At 38.3% G+C, this 21452-nt stretch overlaps 1 protein-coding gene across 2 annotated transcripts in view; it reads right to left on the reverse strand.

The window, feature by feature from the left end:
- The window catches only part of SLC24A2 (solute carrier family 24 member 2), a 118755-nt gene that overhangs the window by 55388 nt on the left and 41915 nt on the right, over positions 1–21452 (reverse strand). For both annotated transcript variants that reach the window (XM_009274295.1, XM_009274296.1), the window contains exons 2-3: positions 4653–4691; positions 2901–3009 (exon numbers count right to left, since the gene is read on the reverse strand). In XM_009274295.1, the coding sequence (XP_009272570.1) occupies positions 2901–3009; positions 4653–4691 (148 nt within the window). The remainder of the gene's footprint in view (positions 1–2900; positions 3010–4652; positions 4692–21452) is intronic.

Genomic DNA, 21452 nt, shown 5'->3' on the forward strand with positions numbered 1-21452 from the left:
GCTTTTGCTTTCCCTATTAAACTGCCTTTATCTCAACCCACGAGAGTTTTCTCACTTTTACCCTTCGGATTCTCTCCCCAATCCCACCGGGGGGAGTGAGTGAGCTGCTGTGTGGTGCTTAGTTGCCGGCTGGGGTTAAACCACCACAAGTATTTACATCAAACTAAAATACCTTTTCTTTTATGGAGGTTTGCAGAATTATCTGAATATAGAATAATGAATGTGGACACTCAGAAGCTCAAAATCTCAGGAAACAATATGACTGTTCAGTGAAGATATCCAATACTCCCTGTGTTTGCCTTCCAAACTGCCTGCAATGCAAAGGATCTTGAAAGCCAAGTCTGCCTACAAATGAGGTGGTGCCTCAGAAAAGGTTAATGACCATAATGTGTGACAGAAAAGTGGGTGGATTTTTTCGCATTTCTCCTACACATCTGGGCGTACTTGTAAAAAAATAAGCCCCAGAGTTCCACATGCAAAAATATTTACTGAATTGCACTCCTATATTGGCACTTTTATGATCTCATTAGTTAAAATCTGAATTTTGTGAAGTCAGTGGAAGTTTGAAATATTAGCTCCTCTGATATTAACACCAACTTAGACATCTGCACATACATAGGCTATTTTCCAGTGTCTTCTTGGCCATTTCTTCAAGGAAGTTGTGCATTAAAATACAATATTTTCTGCAAATGTAGGTAGATTTTTTTTTTCCCTTTGTAAATTTTAACTCAGTGCGTCAGTTTTAATGAAATGTACAGGTGGTTACTGCCTTGCACTTACTTAAAGGCCACAAGACCTTTATATTCCATTTTTTGAAGAATATTAATTCCAGAACAAATAAAAGAGTTTGGAGAGGAAGAAACACAAACAAACAGTAAAGTATTATGAGCAAAGAAACCCTGAAGAAAATTTTACTGGAGTAATTTAAATAAGATTTATCCATTGCAACCATCTCTATCAATCCACATTGAGCTCAAGGGTTTTACTGACATAATGAAGAACAGCATTGAGTTACGTGATAAACTTAATTATAATACCTAATTTTCAAAAGTGCTGGGCTTCTGTGTCTCCCAAGATGGATTTCAGATTTCAAAACCCTTTTTTCCTGCGCTGTCATGAAGGGGGAAGCCTCTGGACCACACTACACGGTGCAAGCTTGCTACAGGAGAAAAGTAATGAGAAAAGGTCTGAACGATGAACAAGCTATGTCTAGGAATCAAGTGAAATAAGCTTGAGCAATGGAAAAATACCTGAAAGCTGATCTTATTTCTGAATCTTCGTTAAGTCCAAATTGAACTCCAGTCAATATTTCTAACTTCCCCGTGGTCTTCAATCTGTCATAAAGGTTCTGTCCCTCATAATGAGCTCTTCCCAACCTACTTCTGTTCTCTCTTATTTTTAAAAAATACTTGATGAAGTCTCTTTACTGCTTCAGATGACTGTTATTTTTGTTTGTGTTAGCACTATTTGAGATACTACAGATGCATCCACAGCCCAGGAGCTTTGCTTTAAGGGAAAAGAGGAGTGCAAAGGATTGTAATGAAAAATTATAGTTTTTCATTAAAAAGTGAAAAATTGAGATTGGAAGTCTTTTCTTCTAGCAGAGTGAAAAGCTTGGCTACCAGGTGTGTAAAGGTGAGACTTACTGGGTGCAGCAGTTAGAAAGCCTGCTCACCTGCTGTAGTGATGCAAATAAAGGAAGCCAAACGTGTAACTTCATTAAATTTCTTACGTCCTTTTTCGGCATTGAATGGGAATAGATTGGGCACAGCCTGTTGATGACTCCACTCTAACAGGCAACAGACTTTGGCAGTGAATAGTGCAGCATTAACCAAAGAGAGAAGTGATGTGAATCATGATCAGAGTAGAAATAATGGTGTGGAGATTGCAAGGGCTAAAATTGCCCTTGTGTTGAAAAAATGAGTGTCAGCTTCAGCTTTTGAAGAGGGAAATGGAATAGTAGATTTGCCTTGTCCAAGAGATACAGAGCAATTTAAAAAGCTGTATGCAGTGTTGCAACGAGAAACATAAAGGAACTTGAATGCAAGGAAGTGCTACGTATACTTTTTGATCACTGAAGTTTGGAAGGTCTCACCATCAATAATATTTTAGGTTTCTTTAGTCCCTCACAATTCTGTCACAAGTGCTCTCTCTCAAGACATTTATTACTACAGCAAGAAAAGTCCTACAGACACATTCACCAAATAAACACCTGGCCTTGAATTTTTCTGGAAGTCTACCAGAAGCTGAGATTCAAATCACCCCATAATTGCAAAGCAATTATGGTTTTCCTGCCAACTTCTCAGACCAAAGCAATCATGGTCTTCCTGCTAACTTCTCAAATAATAAAAAAATTACACCACACTTGGATAAAGCAAGCAAACTGTTAACATGCGTATAACACAGAGGGATGTTTGTTGCGTTTTTTCTAACGTCAGCGTTAAACCACCCAAAGTCAAACCAGCAGAGTCTCATTCTTTTCTATATTCCATATGACAAATTACCCACCATTTTGGCTGTTTTTTTCTGATGTACTAAAATCAAAACCAGGAAAGAAAACAAAAAAAACTCCTCTACAAAAGTACAAGAGGATAGAGTTTTTGTAACTTTTAAATTGATGCTGAAGCCAGAGGCGAAGCGAAGCAGTAGTTATGATACACATCAACCAAGTGATCAGTTTTAGTTAGCACCGCAGTGAACACATTTCCTAAGTTGCAAGTCTTGGTGGGAGTATGTATACCATGACATAAGAGTGCAAAACTCTCTCAGAAAATTCAAACACACTCAGAAAAGACCAGTGAAAGCAATAGAAATGCAAAAAATAGTTCCACAGCGAGAAGAGAAAAGGAAAGTATTTGTTTGCTTTTGCAACAGAAAACCAAAACAATTAATAGGAATACCTTCAGCAAGCGGGTCAAGTGTGTGAATCATGAGCTGGAAAATGCTGTTCCTCATTAGACTGTTGTGGAGAGATGCAGAGCTTCCTCCCCGCTGGAGCCGTGGCTTGGTCTAGGTGGAAAAATAAGGGAAAGAATTTAGAGGTTTTTTGGTTTTTTGTGTGGAAACAGGTCTGAAACACTATGAATTAATCTCACATCTCACTACACAGTGAAACATTTTCAACCATCACCTATAGCAGATTATATTAAACTATACACTGTATTAAACATTGCCATATGTATAGACAATTTCTCTGAAGGGGATGGATCATCAGATTAGTCATTAGTCTTCCAGGGCTCAGGAAAAAAGCAGGGAAAAAAGAATCCTTCTCTGAGAAAACTCTTAAAATGTTAAGAAAATAAAAACCTCATACTTGCAACAGGAAGAATTCATAATTTGTTTCTTTGTGTAACCTTGTGGTTGAATCCCTGAAGTAAGTTCTACTTTTTATTGCCTTGGTACATTGCAAATATGCATATTATCAACATTATGGAGAAAAAGGGCAGAGAGTACCCTTTTTTAATGGCAAAATCCTAAAGCTCAGTCAGCGTGAAACATATTCCTTGCTTTGATGCAATCCATCAAGTACTGATTGCAAAAACAGATTGTGAGTGTGGTAAGGCAGAGCAGACACCTACAGCAATGGAGCTAACATACAAGCATCTTTTATGCGCTTTTACAGAAATTTAAAACCTATTCTGAGGTTCTCTTCCCCATGCCATTGTCTAGTACAATAATCGATGCATTTAATATATCCCATAGAGTAAGACTGCTTTGTGGATGGCTGGCTGCTTGTTTCGATAAAAAAGATAATCAGAGTCAACAGACTGCTGACTAACAAGACCCTGAAATTCAATTATAGGGAAAAAACAACCTGGAAGAAAATAGTATTTTGCAATAATACATGGTACATGGATTAATCTTTGGTGTCATACAAATACTAAATGAAAAATTATAGAAACTGAACAAGAAAATTAATTCACTGCTTTATCTCTGGAAATAAATTATTTAAATTCTATAGCAGCATAGGAGGGGGAAAGAAATCCCAGTAATTTAGAAAAATACAGATGTGTGCCTGTCCTGGTTTCGGCAGGGCTAGAGTTAATTCCCTTCCTAGTAGCTGGTAAAGTGCTGTGTTTTGGATTTAGGATGGATATAATGTTGACAACACACCGATGTTTTAGTCGTTGCTAAGTCGTGCTTACACTAGTCAAGGACTTTTCAGCTTCCCATGCTCTACCGACTGAGAAGGCTGGAGGTGCACAAGAAGCTGGGAGGGGGCACAGCCAGGACAGCTGACCCAAACTGGCCAAAGGGACATTCCATACCATGTGACGTCATGCTCAGTACATAAACTGGGGAAAGCTGGCCGGGGGGGCAGCGATTGCTGCTCGGGGACTGGCTGGGCATCGGTCGGGGGGTGGTGAGCAATTACATCGTGCATCACTTGCTTTGTATATTCTTTTTTTATTATTATTACTATTTTATTTTATTTCAATTATTAAACTGTTCTTATCTCAACCCACGAGTTTTCTCACTTTTACTCTTCCGATTCTCTCCCCATCCCACTGGCGGGGAGGAGAGTGAGCGAGCGCCTTGTGGTGCTCAGTTGCCAGCTGAGGTTAAACCACAACAGTGCCAAACCAAAGTAAGGCTTGTCTCACCACCCTCCTGAGAAGTAAATGCTCAGACACATACTAATTGCTGCCTACCGTCAGTGTTTGGTCATCCTTGTTGCCAGCATTAGGTGACTGCATGAATGGGAAAAAGAACAAAAAGAAGTGTCAGATGGAGTGTCATAGACTGGAAAGGCAATAAAACACCATAGGTGTCTGATCCTATAAATGCTGTTGTGATAGGTTTTTGAACCACTCACATGAAAGCATCCTAGTGATCAAGTAAACCAGAGTAAATTCACACCGCAATGTTGCAGGAGTCTTTTATTCTTGTCAGTTTCTTGGACAGGAACTGTTGTCATTTCAGGGCCTGGCACACAGCAGCTGTGCTGCAGATCACAGTCTTCACTTCATACAAATTACACAGGGAGGCAAACTCCCTGTAGAATGTGTGAGGACTGAAAAACTAAAAGCGATAAGAAGCTCAGGACTGACTGACTAACTGTTCAATGAAAAGCCTAACAAGGAGTAACATTACCTTGGTATTTTGCAGGAAGGGACTAGGCAAGGAAATGAAAAAAAGGTGTTTCAGTTTAACCACTCCCAGCAAATGGCCATTTAGCCCAAACTAGCAGCTCTGGTTAAGGGCGGGCAACATGGCACATACTGCTCTGCCATGAAGGAAAATGAGACTCTGGATGGATTTTAAAGGCAATTAATGCTTTCAAGTAAGTGATGTATCCTGGAGATGATTTGTGATTCCTATGTCCTACCCCTAGGACAAGAGCAGCAGAGCACATCACCAGGAGACACTTCTGAGGGAGAACAGAATTTACACTGAAAACAAACAAATGCAAAATTTTGTATCTCATCTGTAGTCTCAAGTTTTGCTTGTTCTTTTTCATAGAATTAACACTTGTGTTAAACGGGAACCTAGAACTTTTGTCATGGAATATGTTTCCATGACATCTTGAAAGTTGTGTGATAAAGTAATGTTATTTTTCTAGTCATTCTGCTTATCCTGAGGAAGGAAAGTTCAGACTGAAACTCCAGTCATCTTAAAATAGGACACAGTGCAAACTCTGGCTGTCTCACATTCATTCTTATTTCATCCTAATCTGTCCCCCACAAGCTGGCATATAAATAATTTCCTTCATCTCAAGGCTCTTGTTCAGTGCACTACATAGAAAACAAATTACCTTGCAACTGTTCTTTGCAACAATCTCCCCAGTGCAGTGAAACCCAGTTTTTGGACACACACCAACACTAACTTGCAGGACATGTCTTTTGAGTCAGTGAATTAACCTTGAAGGTTAAGTGGAAAGCAAGCAGTTATGAGCAAACACTGATAACAGAGCAGATCCTTTCTGTTTCATAATAAGTAAAAGAATAGCCAGAACTGAACTCTTTGACAAAAATGTACCCCCCCAGCTGTGAATATTAACTTGAAGAACCGATAATGAGGCAAAGAAGAGACCTTTGTTCTGATAAAGGAACTACCTGTCACCTCTGAACTTAGACTGCCCTCCTGTAAGAAATGGTTAGAAAAAAAAAGTTTTATGTCTCAATTGAAGACAACCATCATGGAAAGAACTTTTAACAGAGTGGAAAGAAAAGGAAAGAAAAATAAAATGCAAAATCTGTGTTCTAAAATGTCATTAAAACAGTGGATGCATCTTACAAAATTTTTGCATAATGTGTGTATATATATAGTATACATACACATGTTCTTTCAGATACAAATCCACACACACTTGCAAATCCATGATTTATTTGTGCATACTTTGAAGGACCTTCACGGGAGGGAAAATATATCTTGCAGCAAAATTTCCAAGAAAGCAAAAAGGACAAGCCAGGAAAAGTTCTTCTTGTCTCCAAAGAAGCAATTTAGGACAGTCAAGTCCTAAAGGTCCGAGGGTACAGTTACAGAAGTAAAGTTTGTGAAACGTGGATGAGTATTCAGAACTGGAACTTTAATAAAAGTTTAAAAAACTATTATTTGGGACTTTGAACTTTTGAAGATAGGAAATTTGTTTCTTAATTTTAATATTGAAAGGTATGAGAGTATATAATTGATAAATCTGAGTAATTTGTCTTATTCTACCTGACAAAGGGCTGAAGAATGTCACTTTTCTTACAGCCAAGAGGAGTTGAGAACATTCATCATGCCTCAAAAATACTGAGCATGCTCTAGGCTTAATATGAGGGCATTCCTAAAAACACTGTCATTTACTTGAAAGGGAATAGGATGAAGCTGCATGAATGTATAAAAACAACTAGATGATAATTTGTACCATATAATTTAATTTGTAGAAGATAATTTAATTGTAGAAGATAATTATGTTATAAAGAGAAAGAATAACAAAATACATTTTGCATATACGTTAAGGAAATAAAAGTGAAAATCACATTTGAAATAATTTAATTCTTCATCAGTACAGAATGGGATATAACACCGTGAAACAGATTTTTTAAATTGTTTTTTCCACACATGATTAGTTACGCAATTGTTTCTGAGCTTAACTTGCCAGTCAAGTTACATCCTAGAAGAAATGTTCAAGACTGGAATATAAATAGAACTTTAAGGCAGAAGTGCCTCCACAGATTTAAAAACAGGAATATAAACAATGGTTTGATATTTTGGTGATACTAAATACTTATAATGCCCGGATTATCTCCTGGATTAACAATAACAACACCTTAAAATAGTATTTTAAACTATGGCAGTGAAAAATTCAGTTGTGGTGTTGCTGTTTGCATCATGTATTTGATGGCATTTTGTCCCCATTAGGATGGCAAATTATTTTCCTATTGTCTACAGTGAGTTTTGCATTTACATGTTCATTGCTATGTAATTTGGGTATCACACACTGCATGACAAAGTATTCTAAAGAATCCTTTTTCCCTTGTAGAAACATTTAGTATTCAGATATTTTATACAATCTTTTAATTTAAGACAACACTTAAAAACTGGTCAAAGGTTAAAATGGTTGTGTTTCTTTGCACTGGGAGCGAATACTATATTTTTGGACATACTCAACAGTTATTTCTTTAAAGAAAAGACACATTTGCTGTAAAGATAAGTTTGCTCTTAAATGACAGCAACCATTGCACATTAGTTCCCTCAGGATCAGAAAGAGACGGAAATTCTGTCTCATCTGTGCATTACATATATTTCTGAAGGAATTACTAGTAAAAAAACCCCTTTTGCAATTACATGTTATAATTTCTTTAAAACCATGAATTATTATAGTTCTGCAAAATGAAAACAATGCATTCTAGTATACTCTCTTATTCAAAAGTATCTGGGGCACAATCCCTTATTATGCTTTTATCAGAATTATAAAAAGATTGATCATGAGACAGTTCAGTAATTTTTTTAGAGAATTAACCAAAGTATTTGTTGGTTCTCCTGTATGCCATGGCAGTACATAAGAGTTTGTCCGTCCTCCTGCCTGTATCGGTGATCATGTATTCAAGTTTGCTCCACCTGTGCTAAAAGTCTTAAAACATTTTATTTCAGGAAGAATTAAAAAAAAAAAGTTTACTTGCTATGAAGAAACAGTCTATGGCATCCTTTTCACACATCTCTCTTTCTCAGTGACGTAAGTCCATCAGTGATTAAGCCTGACATCTTCCTTGCCTTGTTTGGGAATGTGTGTTCTTGAGAAACAGGCTCCTGAAGTAACTCATGCAAGAGATGATGCCTCACTAACTACTTGGTGAATATCCTCATGCTTTCCTTTAAAATAAAGGGCATCATGACAGTTAAATGAGGAGCAAAATCTATAAAAAACTCTAGGTATTTGATACAGAATATCCTTGTTAATAAAAGATGGGTAGTAACTTGAATAATCTATTAGATTGCGTATTCCAAAATGACAATCAGAGAGCTGACTGCTTGCAGCTCTAGGAGTTGCTGCTCTAGTTGAAGTTTCCATGTTACAGGTTCAATAGCCTGAAACAATTAGCGAACTGGACTGCCCACCCCCGTTTCCTAACATGAGAAAAGCAGGCTGTCAAACAACAGCAGGTAAAAACATAACTGGATTTCAACACCCTTTCTACAGTGTGGGTTCACATCTCTCTCCTGCTTGCTAAATCTTTTCCAACTATAATAACTAAAAAGCTTTTTTTTTTCCAATCAGCTTTTACGGGAATGATGAAAGTTCATGATGTTTGGTGGCTGGCAGTGTGGTGCTGAATGCAATATGGTGTCTCTAATTATTGTAGAATATGAGCCCAGACAGGGTTTTGCTAAATTGTCTCAAGATGTTTTATAGTGAAGGACTTCCGCTACTCTCTTTTACGCCTGTTTTCAAAAGTGGCATCTGGACTCTGCAATTTTATACCTATCAGTGAGTCACTTCTTGCAGTCTTGAAGTAAATTACAGGTGATAGTTTTCTTGGTGCACAGGGCTCTCTAATCTTTGCAAGACACTTACACTTAAGGTCTGTGGTTTTCTTATTAGGCTGAACTGCAGAAAAACAAGATGCATTTCAAAGGCAGCCACTGAAGTCAATCTAGTTAACTTAAGAAGGTCTAGATCATTTCTAAAAATCAGTATCCTAAGGAGTGCTAGTAATGTACTTGGAACAGAACTGTTCTGCATTTATTTGAAATTATATGATAAATCAGTTTAATGCATAACTAAAATTGAAAGCAACAAACTCAGCTAGTCAGATTTCAGAAATAAGCCTAATGAGCTACTGAAGGAACAAAAAAATGAAGTAAGGTATTATTTTATTTAGTTGTCTTAATACGTACATCTTTGGATTTTACCAAATTAGAATCCCTGTGAATATCCCAAGACAATCCCATGTTATAACCCTTGCCTACTCAATGGGTAGGCTTTATATGGTTGGGAGGAAGCTGGAAAGTGCAAGTCCTAGTGGTCTCAATATACTTAAACTAAAATTCTTCTAGATATCCATGGAAATAAAAGTTGACCATCACCACCACAGTCTACGGAAGCTCTGTCAGGTGCTGCAACGGGCCCAGTACAGCTTACTAACTGAAGGTGACACATCTCATTACCCCATTCTCTAGATTCATTATAGAAATGCTGCAAGTGGCTGTAGGGGAATATTTCCATATTTAAGGTATAGTAAACTGATGGTAAGGATTTTAACTTAACATATTACTGCTCGGTACATCATTACCCGAATCCAGAATGTGAACTAATACTGAGTACAGAACCTTGGATCTTATTTAAAACAGAGGAGGAAAAAGCTTTAGTAAGCACACTGTAGAAAAATAAACTAAAATTCCCTTTCACTTTGCCTGCCTTCTTCCTTCCTTTCACCTTTCTTTTTCCTAAAAGTAAAGTAAAACAGGGAGTTCTACCTAAAGAAGCAGACTTCTGTATTGTTGAAGAAAAAAGTATGATTCACAAGAACCATATCCAAAATTAAATCGAGGTTGTAAGCTCGCTTTACTCATCAAAATGAAGAATTTATTAAATTAAGCTCAAACATTCAAAGATATTGAGCTGGACCATCAAATTGGGATACCTGGCTGCATTTACAACTGCTTGTTTACAGGCGCCTAGTGTGAAAGTTGTAGCCCTGGGCAAAGCAGAATGGCTTTGCTCATTCAGATCAGTTGCCTCTTTTGTGCCAGTCTGTTCACGCAATTACCTAATGTGCATACACATAGTGAATCCTCATAAATGTTCTGAAGAGATGCATCTTAGCTGATTCGAGCAGTGACAAAAGGATGGTTTAAGGTATCAGTTGCTAAATCACATGCTAACAGGTCAGCTGATTTAATTCCAGATTTTTATGCATACCATTATATGAAATAGGACTCTTCCAGTCAGCCTGTAGGACCAATCACATGATATTTAGTTATTCAACATGCATAAGAAAGTCAGAGTCTGCCCCATGTCTCTTACCTTCTCTGAACTTGCTTAAAGTCAGGTATCTTTGGCTTAGGATGGCAATGTAATAGCTCAAGCTTAAAGACTTGATGAGTTTTTAATCACCTTAGTGTCAGAAGTAATTATGCAGTTTTAAGCTGTCCTCTTATCCTCATTTCAAGACTTGCCAATGAAGTCACCTTTTGCTGTTTTTTAAATTATATAGATTAGCACCACAGCTCTGTATGTCTATGTAACTTTCAGGGGGGCAAAAGAATCTTTAAAAAAAACCAGACCAAAAACTAAAGCTAGGTACTTACAGGGGTCATTAGATACTCATGCACACAAAACATTTGTTCACAAGTAACAGTTTAAGTAATTTGATATGGATTTATGTGGCTAGCTTTAAAATACCTGGATTTAAAGTGTTTAATATGCTGCTACTTCATCAACAATATTACATGGGGAAACATTAGTAAGTGTTCCAAGATCAAATTCTCAAAATTTAAAAAATGTCTAAATTAAAATCACCCATGAAACAAGCTGCAAATTCTGGGCAGAGGGCTGGGAAGGTTTTCAGCTGAACTCCAACTACACCATAGAGACTACTGACAGGAGATGCCTGCTCTTCATTTCTTACAACTCAATCAAACATGAACAGCTTAGTAAGAAGCCAGCAAAAAAGCATTTCCTAGAACTTCTGCTTACCAAAATACACAAAGGATCTGCTACAGATTATGGAGGTTTTAGAGTTTGTCTTAAAAATAGTCACAGTAATTCCCAGAGAGGAATGAGTTCAACAAATCTTAGTGCTTGCTGATGCTATGCCAATTTGCAACTACCAAATAAATTTCATTGCAGTAAGTTGGCTGTACATTGCAGAGGATTCATCACAAGGGCGAAAAAGCTGCAGTTTCACTACCTTTCTGCCTCCAACACCCTGGGGATCCTGGAGGACATGGGCAGCTCCAGCTGCAGAGAAGAACCCAGCCTGCACAGCCTGTAGGGAGGAAATGCTGAATCAGTGCACCCTCAGCTGCCCTGGTCACGTCCCCTTTCCACCAAGCTCTGCTCGCTTCTCTGTCTTATTTCACAGCTGCCTTTCCCCTTCAGGTGACTCTTTGTCACCAGGATCTCTGCCGACTTTATTATCAGCTGGCAGAAACTCAGTCGGATCTAGCTCTCAGGCCAGTGACTGCAAGAAGAATGTAATCAAAAGTGAGAGGGGTATATAAAATAATGAATGATATTGAGAAAGCTAGCTGAGCATTGATAATAGTGCATGTTTCCCACAGCGTCAGGAGGAGACAGAGAATAGAAGGTAGAACACTGGCCCTTGAATGAGACAAAAGGGAAAGCCTTGGCATGCTGTATCTATCCTGTGGGACTACCTTTTCCATGAAACAGTAATAACATTTAAAGCGGTCTACCTCACACATTTTAAAGAAGAGGGAGCAGGGAGAAAGGAAAGCATCACCAAAACAGTTAGGATGATGCTTAAGGTACAAATGTTTCAAATAACTGTGCTTCAAAACATAAAATCCTCATTCACTGGGAGCACACCACAAGCTCTAGGCTGCAGGACTCTGGGTGTGAGTTTTACATCAGCCTAGTAGGCAAAATCCAGCAGTTGGCTTCCGTTCCTCCATTTCCACATCTCTAAACTAGGAATAGAGACACTGTTTGTAAAGAACTTTGTTCTGATGAAGAGAGCTGATTGCTTTAGGGGCAGGTTACTGGATATGACTGCCTTCTCTTCAGCAATTAGCTGTGCTCTTCAGGTTTTCCATCTTCTACTGAGCACAACATACATGTTCATTGCAATAACCTACAAAGCAGAACTTCCCTGAGCGCAGCATCTCCAATAGCTATAGGCAAAGGATCAAATGTACCTCTTGCAATGTTTTGTTAGCTAACAAACATCTAAGTTTTTTTTTTAATTTTTTGACTATTTATGTCTCTAACAGGTCTGAGACTATGAGTCTCAGATTATATGACAATCAATACAATCAAAGCACACAAGACACTTGTACTTTTTACATCCAATAGGATGTTAGACTGATTCTTCAACACTGTAAAAGGAAAACCAATGAAAATATGTTGGGTTTATTTTTTTATTCACCCACTAACTGCATTATATTACACTTTCTCAGTTTTAAAATGGGAAACTAGACATTAAGTCTAAGGCAAAACAAAGTATTATTGAAAGCAAATACCTTACTTCTGCATATTTGACTCAACAGTATTTCAGTTTCACTGTCTTTATAACTGACATAGAATACCATCTGCCTCCATATTCATCCTTCAGATAACCATTTTCAGCTATTTTCACCACTGCCTCCTAGGTCTTTCTGATCACCTGAAACATGCAAATACCATCTAAGGGTTTGTCTTATACCTGGTGATGGTGTAAGAAATGGTAGGGAGAAAAATTGCTGAGAAAAATTGTTAAGAAAAATAGAAAAGAAATTTTACAGAACAACCTGCAGATAAGACACCAGCACTCTACTGCCAGTGAGTCTGATAGAGCTGCGGACAGAAAAGCAAGTCCAAATTTCCAAATTTCATCTACAACCATAAAGCAAAACTAATTGTTTTCTTCACATTAGGTGAAGAAAAAAAGGACCACATCAGCTTCTGTATTACTCTGATTCCTCCTGCCTTTTAACTATTTTTCTACAATGTTCTGCTTTGTGTCAAGATGAAAGAGGAGATCTGTGGCTCTGAAATCAAGAGCATCCCTGTGTGCTGGGATTCTGGAGACCACCAGGCATGTGTTCTGGAGAATCTGCAGCATGCACATGCCAGGTTACTTTTAACTCCTTTGGAGCCAAGAGATGAAACTGAGGCAGAAAGACCTGAATGGCAGTTTCTAAATGCAGGGTTGCAACATTAAGAACTTAAATCAGACCTCCCCCATTTTGGCTCTCAGTGTTTGGACACCTCTTTGGGGAATTATGTCCTGCATGGCACAGAAAAGGATAGACAGAAGATCTTTGTGCTCACCCTCCTTCATCAGTCTGCTTATTTCACGCTGCCTTTCATTCTATTGCTTTGTCTCTGCAGCTATGAACCAGATGCCTGCAGGTAACCCATTGCCACACATAATGCAGAAGCAGCGGCTCTGTTGCTCTCCTCTGCAAAGCCTGGTCCTCCCAGAACAGCTTCCTAATATTTACGGTAAACCTACAGTTCCCAGGAGAATTCCCACTGTGATCAAAGAGAATAAGGCATTAGGGGAAACAGATGGTCTGGAGTTAGGGAGGACTGAATCATGGAAGGGCATAGTAGGAGACCATAGCTACAAGAAAGCATGAGAGAGTTCATGGTGAATAAGTGAGGGTGGCAGCCCAAGCAGCTAGCAGCCCTAGCTCAGGCTCATGTCTGCCTTCCACCTCTCTTTCCCATTTACAGCCTAGGTCAAAAGTATTTCTTTACCTCCAAGCTGCCAGGTGAGCTTCATTGCAAATCATGAGATTTCTCAGAGACTTTTGCTGAGACATGTTATTTTGGACACCAGCCAAAACCACAATCGGCAAGGTCTTTCAAATAGAAAGAGACACTCACAGTAACTCCATCCATCTTTTATGTAATCCCATTCCACTACAAAAAACCTCGAAGTCTGGTTTCTCTAAGCACTGCAGGAGTCACAAGCAGGAGATCATGCCATCAACCCCAGCTGTAAGCCTCCTTTTAGCCAACAGTTGCTCCCCAAATGGTCAGTCTGCCTCTATCTTTTCCTCTCATGATTTTTCTCGCAGAACCAGTGCTTCTTTCATCATGTCTTGGACTTTCCTGCTGCCTTTTTTCCTCCTATCTCTTCGGCAGGCACATCACACAATGCCCATTGGAAACCCAGTCCCCCATGAACACATCTGTACCGTGGACTGGCACTCCTCTTTATCTGAGATGGATGCTCCTACTGTTTCAGCTACCTGCTTTCATTAAGAAGTGCAATCATAACTATCTGCATTTACCAAGGATAGGGCTGTTACACCCCACTGTTTTCAGTATTGTGCAGCTCCACTAGGCTTTCTTCTAACAAAAACTATGCCCTTGCATTAAGTGAAGTCACCATGACACAGGGGATACGAAAGCAAGACTTGGACTTGCATAGCAACACCGGCCCCTCATAATGAAATATTCTGGGTGTGAATTCCATTAAAACAAACAAGAATACTTTCTGAGCCTCAGTATAAACACTTGCTGATTATTTAATAGCCAAAGTCCAGTTCCTGTGGCTACATTCTATGTTGGCATGTTTTCGGCTTTAATGATAACCCAGTGTAAATCCCTGTTTTCAGGTAATGCGCATACTGCCGGATTTACAAAAATCTGGTTGTTCAAAGAGGGAACAACCTAGTTCCCTAGGATAAACCTTTAATACAACTAAATTAGTCATATAAAGAAAACTGTACGGTAAGCCAGAAATCATTATGTGCTTTGCAGTCTTAAGCTGTCTGGAAGTAATCCATAAACTAGTTTTTGGTTCTATAGAAAATTCCCATTGCTATGAATCTACAGGTTTCTGTTTCGACATGACTCTGCAATCATTCTGCAAGCATGTAAAAACTTCAGTAAACAATGCACACACGATTCTCTTCACAATATTCACTTGAACTTTGGGAAACTGCAGTCTCTATCAAGCTAAATTGTCAGTAAACTGGCAATTTTATCTCTGTGCATACATATTTTTAATATGCTTCATAAATAGTATTCCTGCAGTCCTGCTGTGGATGTCTATGGCAATATCTGAAGAGTGCTTTTTATATTAAAATCTTTTTTTTTCTTTTAATTCAAAACTGCTTATTGAATGGGAAAGAATCATTAGCACTGTTACTGTCCAATCCCTGTTAACTGTGTTCCATTTCCAAACTAAACTCCCTTATATACAATCATAGAAATCTCCTCTCAAACCATTCACGTTTTTCAATATTCTAGTTAAATCTGAATTATCAAAACCTTTTCATTCTGGCTCATAGAGATTTAGCAATTACATGACAAAAATTAAAAAGGTCGGGTAAAATCACAATCTTAATATAGTAAAGAAATAACAAGTACAGGGGACACTGGCATGGAAAACCTCCAACAGATCAAAAGAACAGAAAAAAACTGGCTCAAAGTCTGATTTCACACCAGTGCGAATTAATTCCATGGGATTAGCATAAAACTAAATTAATTGAGAGCAGGATCTGGTCAAGCAAGCAGGAAGAGATGTGATATTTATTCCACAGCACACTGAAGCAAGGTGTCAGTCTCATAATTTGTTAGATAAAAAGCAAAATGCAGTGAAAATAAAAGATGCATTTTGCAATACGAATGTTTTCCATCCTCAGGGGTCTACTGGCTAACAGATCCTACTGCATTTGCAGTAAGAATCACTAAAGCACTAGCTATCATATGCTACTAAATAAAAAGTCCCTCTCCGGACGTTACTGCCTGCTTATTAAGCTGTGGTTTTACCTAAATTAATCTGTAGGAGGTGCTCCTACTTCACACCTTCTCCCAGACCTTGCCTGACAAGGGCTTTTTCAGTCACACAGTCAGGCTCTTCCTCCACCCTGCGCATTGTCAGGACTTTGCCAGCTCAGCCTGGAGACTCACCCAGCACATAGCAGATGCAAAGATTTTGAGACCTTGGTGTAGTTTAAAGTCACATATGCCTGCCATGCAATGCTGCAACGACCAGAGCTGAGAAGATTGGGGGCTCTAGATCCAGTTGTTTACCCTGACAAGCAAGATCAGACTGAGTTGGGGATCTGGAGAGTTCAACTGCTCTAACAATATCAATTGCCAGAGTATTTTTGGAAAGAGCATTTAAGTAACTTCATGTCCCACTTATATTAGCTCTCACAGCAATAACCATTTAAAAAAAATACATGTTTAAAAGTGCTTTCTTAATGCTATGACAAATTATGGTGAGTTGTGCCACTGTTTCTCCCAGCTAAGGGACTGCCTGGCCACTCTCATTAGCAGCACCCAGAGCAGCTTTACACAACACCAGAGCAGTCACGCTGTGGCTCAGCCACCCTCCACACCCCTCACTGCTTTCACTCCTGGCCTCCGCCACATTCAGAGTCACAGGCAAGTAAGGACAACATTATAAACTGCTCACTGAGCTCATTAAAGGATGGCAAAGCAGGAATTATAACAGGATGCAAACTCTTTCATGTCTCATTTCTAGCTGAAAGCTCGTTCGGGTTGGGAATAAATGAGAGCTGCTCCTGTCCGCTGGATTAACAGTGCCATCTGTGAAACAAGGACTGCAGAATCAACCCGGGTGATAGCAGATTTTGGTGTCTTAACAGAATCTATTGCAACATTGCCAATGCCTAGCAATCTTCTGGGCACAGCCGGAGAAAAGCAAAGTACAAATTTGCATGGGGACAGACTGGTCGTTTCACCAGAGACCTTGGACCTAAAAGCCAGCACAGAGTCAAAGTTTTTGCACAGCCTTTGGAAAAACTGCTCTCCAGACTTTTATCTGTCCTGTGGAAGAGCTACATATAATTCATTCCTCTGATGGAAATAAGTTAGCTAACACAACTGCACAAGCCTTATTTACAATTGTATTAATACAGAAAAGGCTCATCCTTTGGTTTAGACCACAGAGAATGACGTCTAAGATTGTTATCTTAGATGAAAACAAGTCGAGAGATGTAAAACTAAAAAAGACGAAAATGCTGCCAAAACACAGAAAGTACAGATTTTTGTGACCATGAAGAAAGAGTTCTACCTGCTGAACCAGGGGTGCTTTTCTCTTATCTATCCTCTTATTAAAGAAGGACATATACTGACAGCCTGAAAATTCTGTCTTACAAAGCCTTTCTTTTCTGCCCAAGAAGCAGCCATGGACCCAAGGGCAGATTGAATTCTAACCATTGATTTTTGGGGGGAAGGTGCTGAATTTATGTTACTTAGCTCTTGGAAACGTGGGACAGAAATCTTCCAGAGAAATGTAGACCTGTTGGCTAAATCTTTCCACCCATGACTTGACATGGAAAATTAATTCTGAGATCTAAGACTACATCTTTTTGTATGAAAATCATAGTGATCATGAAACATTTGTGGAGCAAGTTAACTATGCCTTCCCTGACCATGAAAGAACACCCAACAAAGGGACTTTCATATGTCTCTGATGAAAGTACTGTGAAAAAGCTAATAATAGAAAAACACTGCATCTCTTATACCTAAAGACAATTAAATAAATCAGAACAACAAAGAAGTATAAGTAAACAAACAAACAAAACCTAATCACTTGCATCACAAGTTCTACAAAAAGAAGTTGGGTTACACACAGAGTTGTGAAAGTCTGATGTGGCAATTTGGATTCTACTTACATAAAATTTATTTAGAAAGACAAATTTCTTCACTGTCATCACTGCACTATGAATTTCCTATAATAATACCCTCCTTGCTATTGAATTGAAACAGAGTAATTTAAAGCCTTTGCAGCAAATCTTTCATTATCAATTTTCACGTAATTCCTCCTACTGGGAATTGGAGCACTATTTTGTTTAATTATTTCAGGCATTTTATCTCTCATAATGTGAACTCCTATACAGAAAGGAGAATTAGTACTTTGTTTTCTGTCCTTTAGGACTTCAGAGTTTATTGTGATGTGTGTGTGCCTGACTTCTTTAGAAAAAATACATTAACTTTGTCTTAATTCATTTGCTCCCTTCTTTCATTAGTTGAAGAGAAATCTGGCTCTGTGATCTACATTCTATGAGTTGCTTTTTGCTGATGACAAAAAGTATTTCATCTGCTAGGTCATTTATCTCCTCTAAATTTGCCTAATTTATCACTTACGCAAACTAATGCCTAGTGTCTAATACCTACAAATTCTTCTGATTTCAGGAGGAAACTAAACCATAAAGATGAATCTCAGTTTCATTTATAAAATGATATTTTTGCTGCTTTATCCTTGTGAAGACAACCTTGTAAATGTAGATTGACATAAGCCACTTACTAGGATTAAACAAGTTAAAGCAATCAAGTTTCATTTCTGCATTAAAGGGCTGAGAGTGGTGGTGTGGTCACATGCAAGAGCTAGTCTAGCATACAGAGAGAAGCAAACCTTCTTCTTATACATTATATCCCATATTTTTGTACTTATCTTCCCCAAGGTATCAGCAAAAACTTTCAGCAATGACTGCACCAAGATCAAGGGTTTCTTAAAGAAGTCACAGATAGAAGTTATCGGCTTCTTGAGAGCTGCTCTTTCTTACATTCTTCTTAGTGAAACTTCAGCTTTAAGTAGTAGGTGACTCTGTTTTGCAAATGAACAAAAAATGAACTTTTCCTATGCCTTGTTAAAGTCCTTTAAAGATAATTACAATTTTAGGATGTTAAACAGAAATAATCCCATTCCACACACTTAATGAACAAGGTTTCAGAATCTCCTGCAGAAAAGGTTTGATTCGGGATTCTTATTCTGGTTCTAGTCTGGTCTTCAGATTGATATTCTCAGAAGGACCATTTGATCGTGGTTTTTTTTCCTCAACACTTTCTGAATCAGTCTTGCTTTCTCTCTTATTTTTTTCTTTTGATAAGGTCTGTACCGCTAACATATTCACTGTCTTGTCTTGCATTTTTCTTTAAAACTGCCAGTTTTTCTGTAAGGTCTGTCAATGACCCCAGGACTAAAAGTTACATATGACCATTGCTGTGGTCAGAAATATCTGACAGAACTTTTAATACCAGAGTGGAGAATGCCATGCAGTGCAAATCTCACTTCTTCACAAGAGACTGACAGAATTATTCAAAAAACCGCTGACAGCAGTGAATTCATCTGCTGCAGGTGAAACAGGCTCAGTTTTGAGTGTCATGGAGAGATGCAATTATGACTCCTATCTGTTCACTCCAAATGTACACATTTATGCTACTTGAGCCACAAAAGCTCGCAGCAATAGGTGGTCATTATCTCTTCCCTGAACTACACCATGGAAGGCAAGAAACATCTGGAGGAAAAGTCTATAGAGATATCCAAATGACAGACAGTTGTCAGTGTTAAAAAAAACAATGCAGCCTGACAATTTGAGGGCCCTGGACACCAAGGAGTCATCAGGCTGTGCATGATTTTCACAAGTAACTCTTCATTACACCTTTTCAAGTAACTCCACAAATGTTTTCAGGGCTATAGCTATAGTAGCTCCAGCCAGAAGTGTAGTCATATGGCAAAACTCCCATCAGCATCAATTTTGGACCATGGATGACAGTATAAAGACAGACTTAATGGCAGCTTAATGGTCAAGGAGACTTGGTTTAACATGAAAAGATCAACATCACAAGGCAAAACAAAAAGCAAGGCTAGAAAACCTTGTGATACCCAATGGGATGGGCACCTGACAGTTTAGGGGATAGAGGCAGTGTAACTTAATCCCTGGGAAAGCCATGGCAAACTAGGGGAGATTTATCTTTGAGTAGATTCATGCCTGCCTGTGAGGGTCTGGTTTTCTGAATTCAAATGCAGCTGAACAGACTTTGTAGCCTGACACTTCTACAGGACAACTAACTCCTGCGCTGTGCCTACTCTAGGTGAGAACTCCTCTTTATTGTCAATGTTACCCAAACCCACAGTTTTTCAATAAATATGGTTTCGATTAACATCTACCACATACAATCCATTTGCTTTTTGGTTAGCTATAGCATGAATGCAAACGGGCCAAAAATCCTTGGGAAGGGACCAAGTGGAGTGGAACATGACAGTTTTACAGAGTAATTGGCTCCCCTTGGGAATTTCCTGCACTTTCCTGTCTTCTACACTATTTTTGCAAGCACAGGATGGTGATCGTGCAGACCCTTAAAGATCAATGGCACTAAATCAGACAACTTACCGAGGGGCTCATGCAAGTAAGAGTTTTTGGGACTGAGCTCATAATTTCTAAGAGCAAATACATTAGGATTTTATAAGCTCAAAAAGGCTTGTGAGAGTAATAATCTGTAAAACCTATTAAGCTATTAAGGTAACCGAATAAAGCATCTGCATTTTGATCTGTCTCCAATCTAAATGTTCAGCATGAAGCTTTCTTAGTGATAGAAGGCTGAAGAAATCATTCTCCCTGAGACAATTTTCTATGTTTCAGCTTCTGTTAGAAACAACATAAAACTCAGAAACTTCTTCCACTTTTACAACATCTTTTATTGGTGTTATGCTTTCAATATTTGAAAATGTCTTCTCTGTTAAAAGGATTTTTCTTTCTTTAAGACAAAGGATAAAATACACTGGTTCCTCTAGCCTATTTAAATTTTTACATGTTTGCACTGTTTCACCTGCTGCAAAATCCATCAACGCCACTACTCCCATGGGCGTCTCTGCTCCACTTACTACTTGTTAGTACTGCTCCACAATATTGGCTGGATGTTCTCCACAAGCATTTGTTTCTTTCTCATTCTTTTCACTTTCATTCAGAACCTGCTTAAAGACAAAGTTCTATGCTGATCATAACAGGCAAGTTCATGACCTAACAAAACTAAATTAAATGCAACTTTTTAGCTAACGTTCTTTGGAGGCTGCCATTTTGCATCCTAACTATTTTGTTTTTAACTCAGTGAAGTGGTAAGCTCCTTAGGCTTTATATTTTTTTGGTACCTCAAGTAGGGCCAAACACACAGCTATAGCTATCTTACAATATATTTCTTAAAAATTTTTATTGAGTGTCATGTGCTAACATCACAAGCAATAATCCTAGCTTTTCTGCCATAAGCAAATAGGTGCACATTTGCTACCCTCAGCAGCAGTCTATTTAATTTATGTTGTAAAACAAGCTTTCATCCTTCAGAATGAAAACGGTTTACAGTCTTGGTTTTATAATTGTGAAATTGTATTCTCAGATGTGAGATTTCATACACTTCTCTTGAAATAATCATAATCAAATGACAGGAAAAATGGTAATCCATTCATCACACTCTGCAAGAGCATTCACCAATTCATCCAATGTTAGTTGCAGAAATATGTTTGGTATTTCTCATCTCCAAAACATTACTATTTCAGAGTCACAGAAATGCCATTCTTTTGTCTTTCTAGTAAATA

The sequence above is a fragment of the Aptenodytes forsteri genome, unplaced genomic scaffold (genome assembly GCF_000699145.1).
Source record: "Aptenodytes forsteri isolate BGI_AS27 unplaced genomic scaffold, ASM69914v1 Scaffold46, whole genome shotgun sequence".
NCBI classification, from domain to species: Eukaryota; Metazoa; Chordata; class Aves; order Sphenisciformes; family Spheniscidae; genus Aptenodytes; species Aptenodytes forsteri.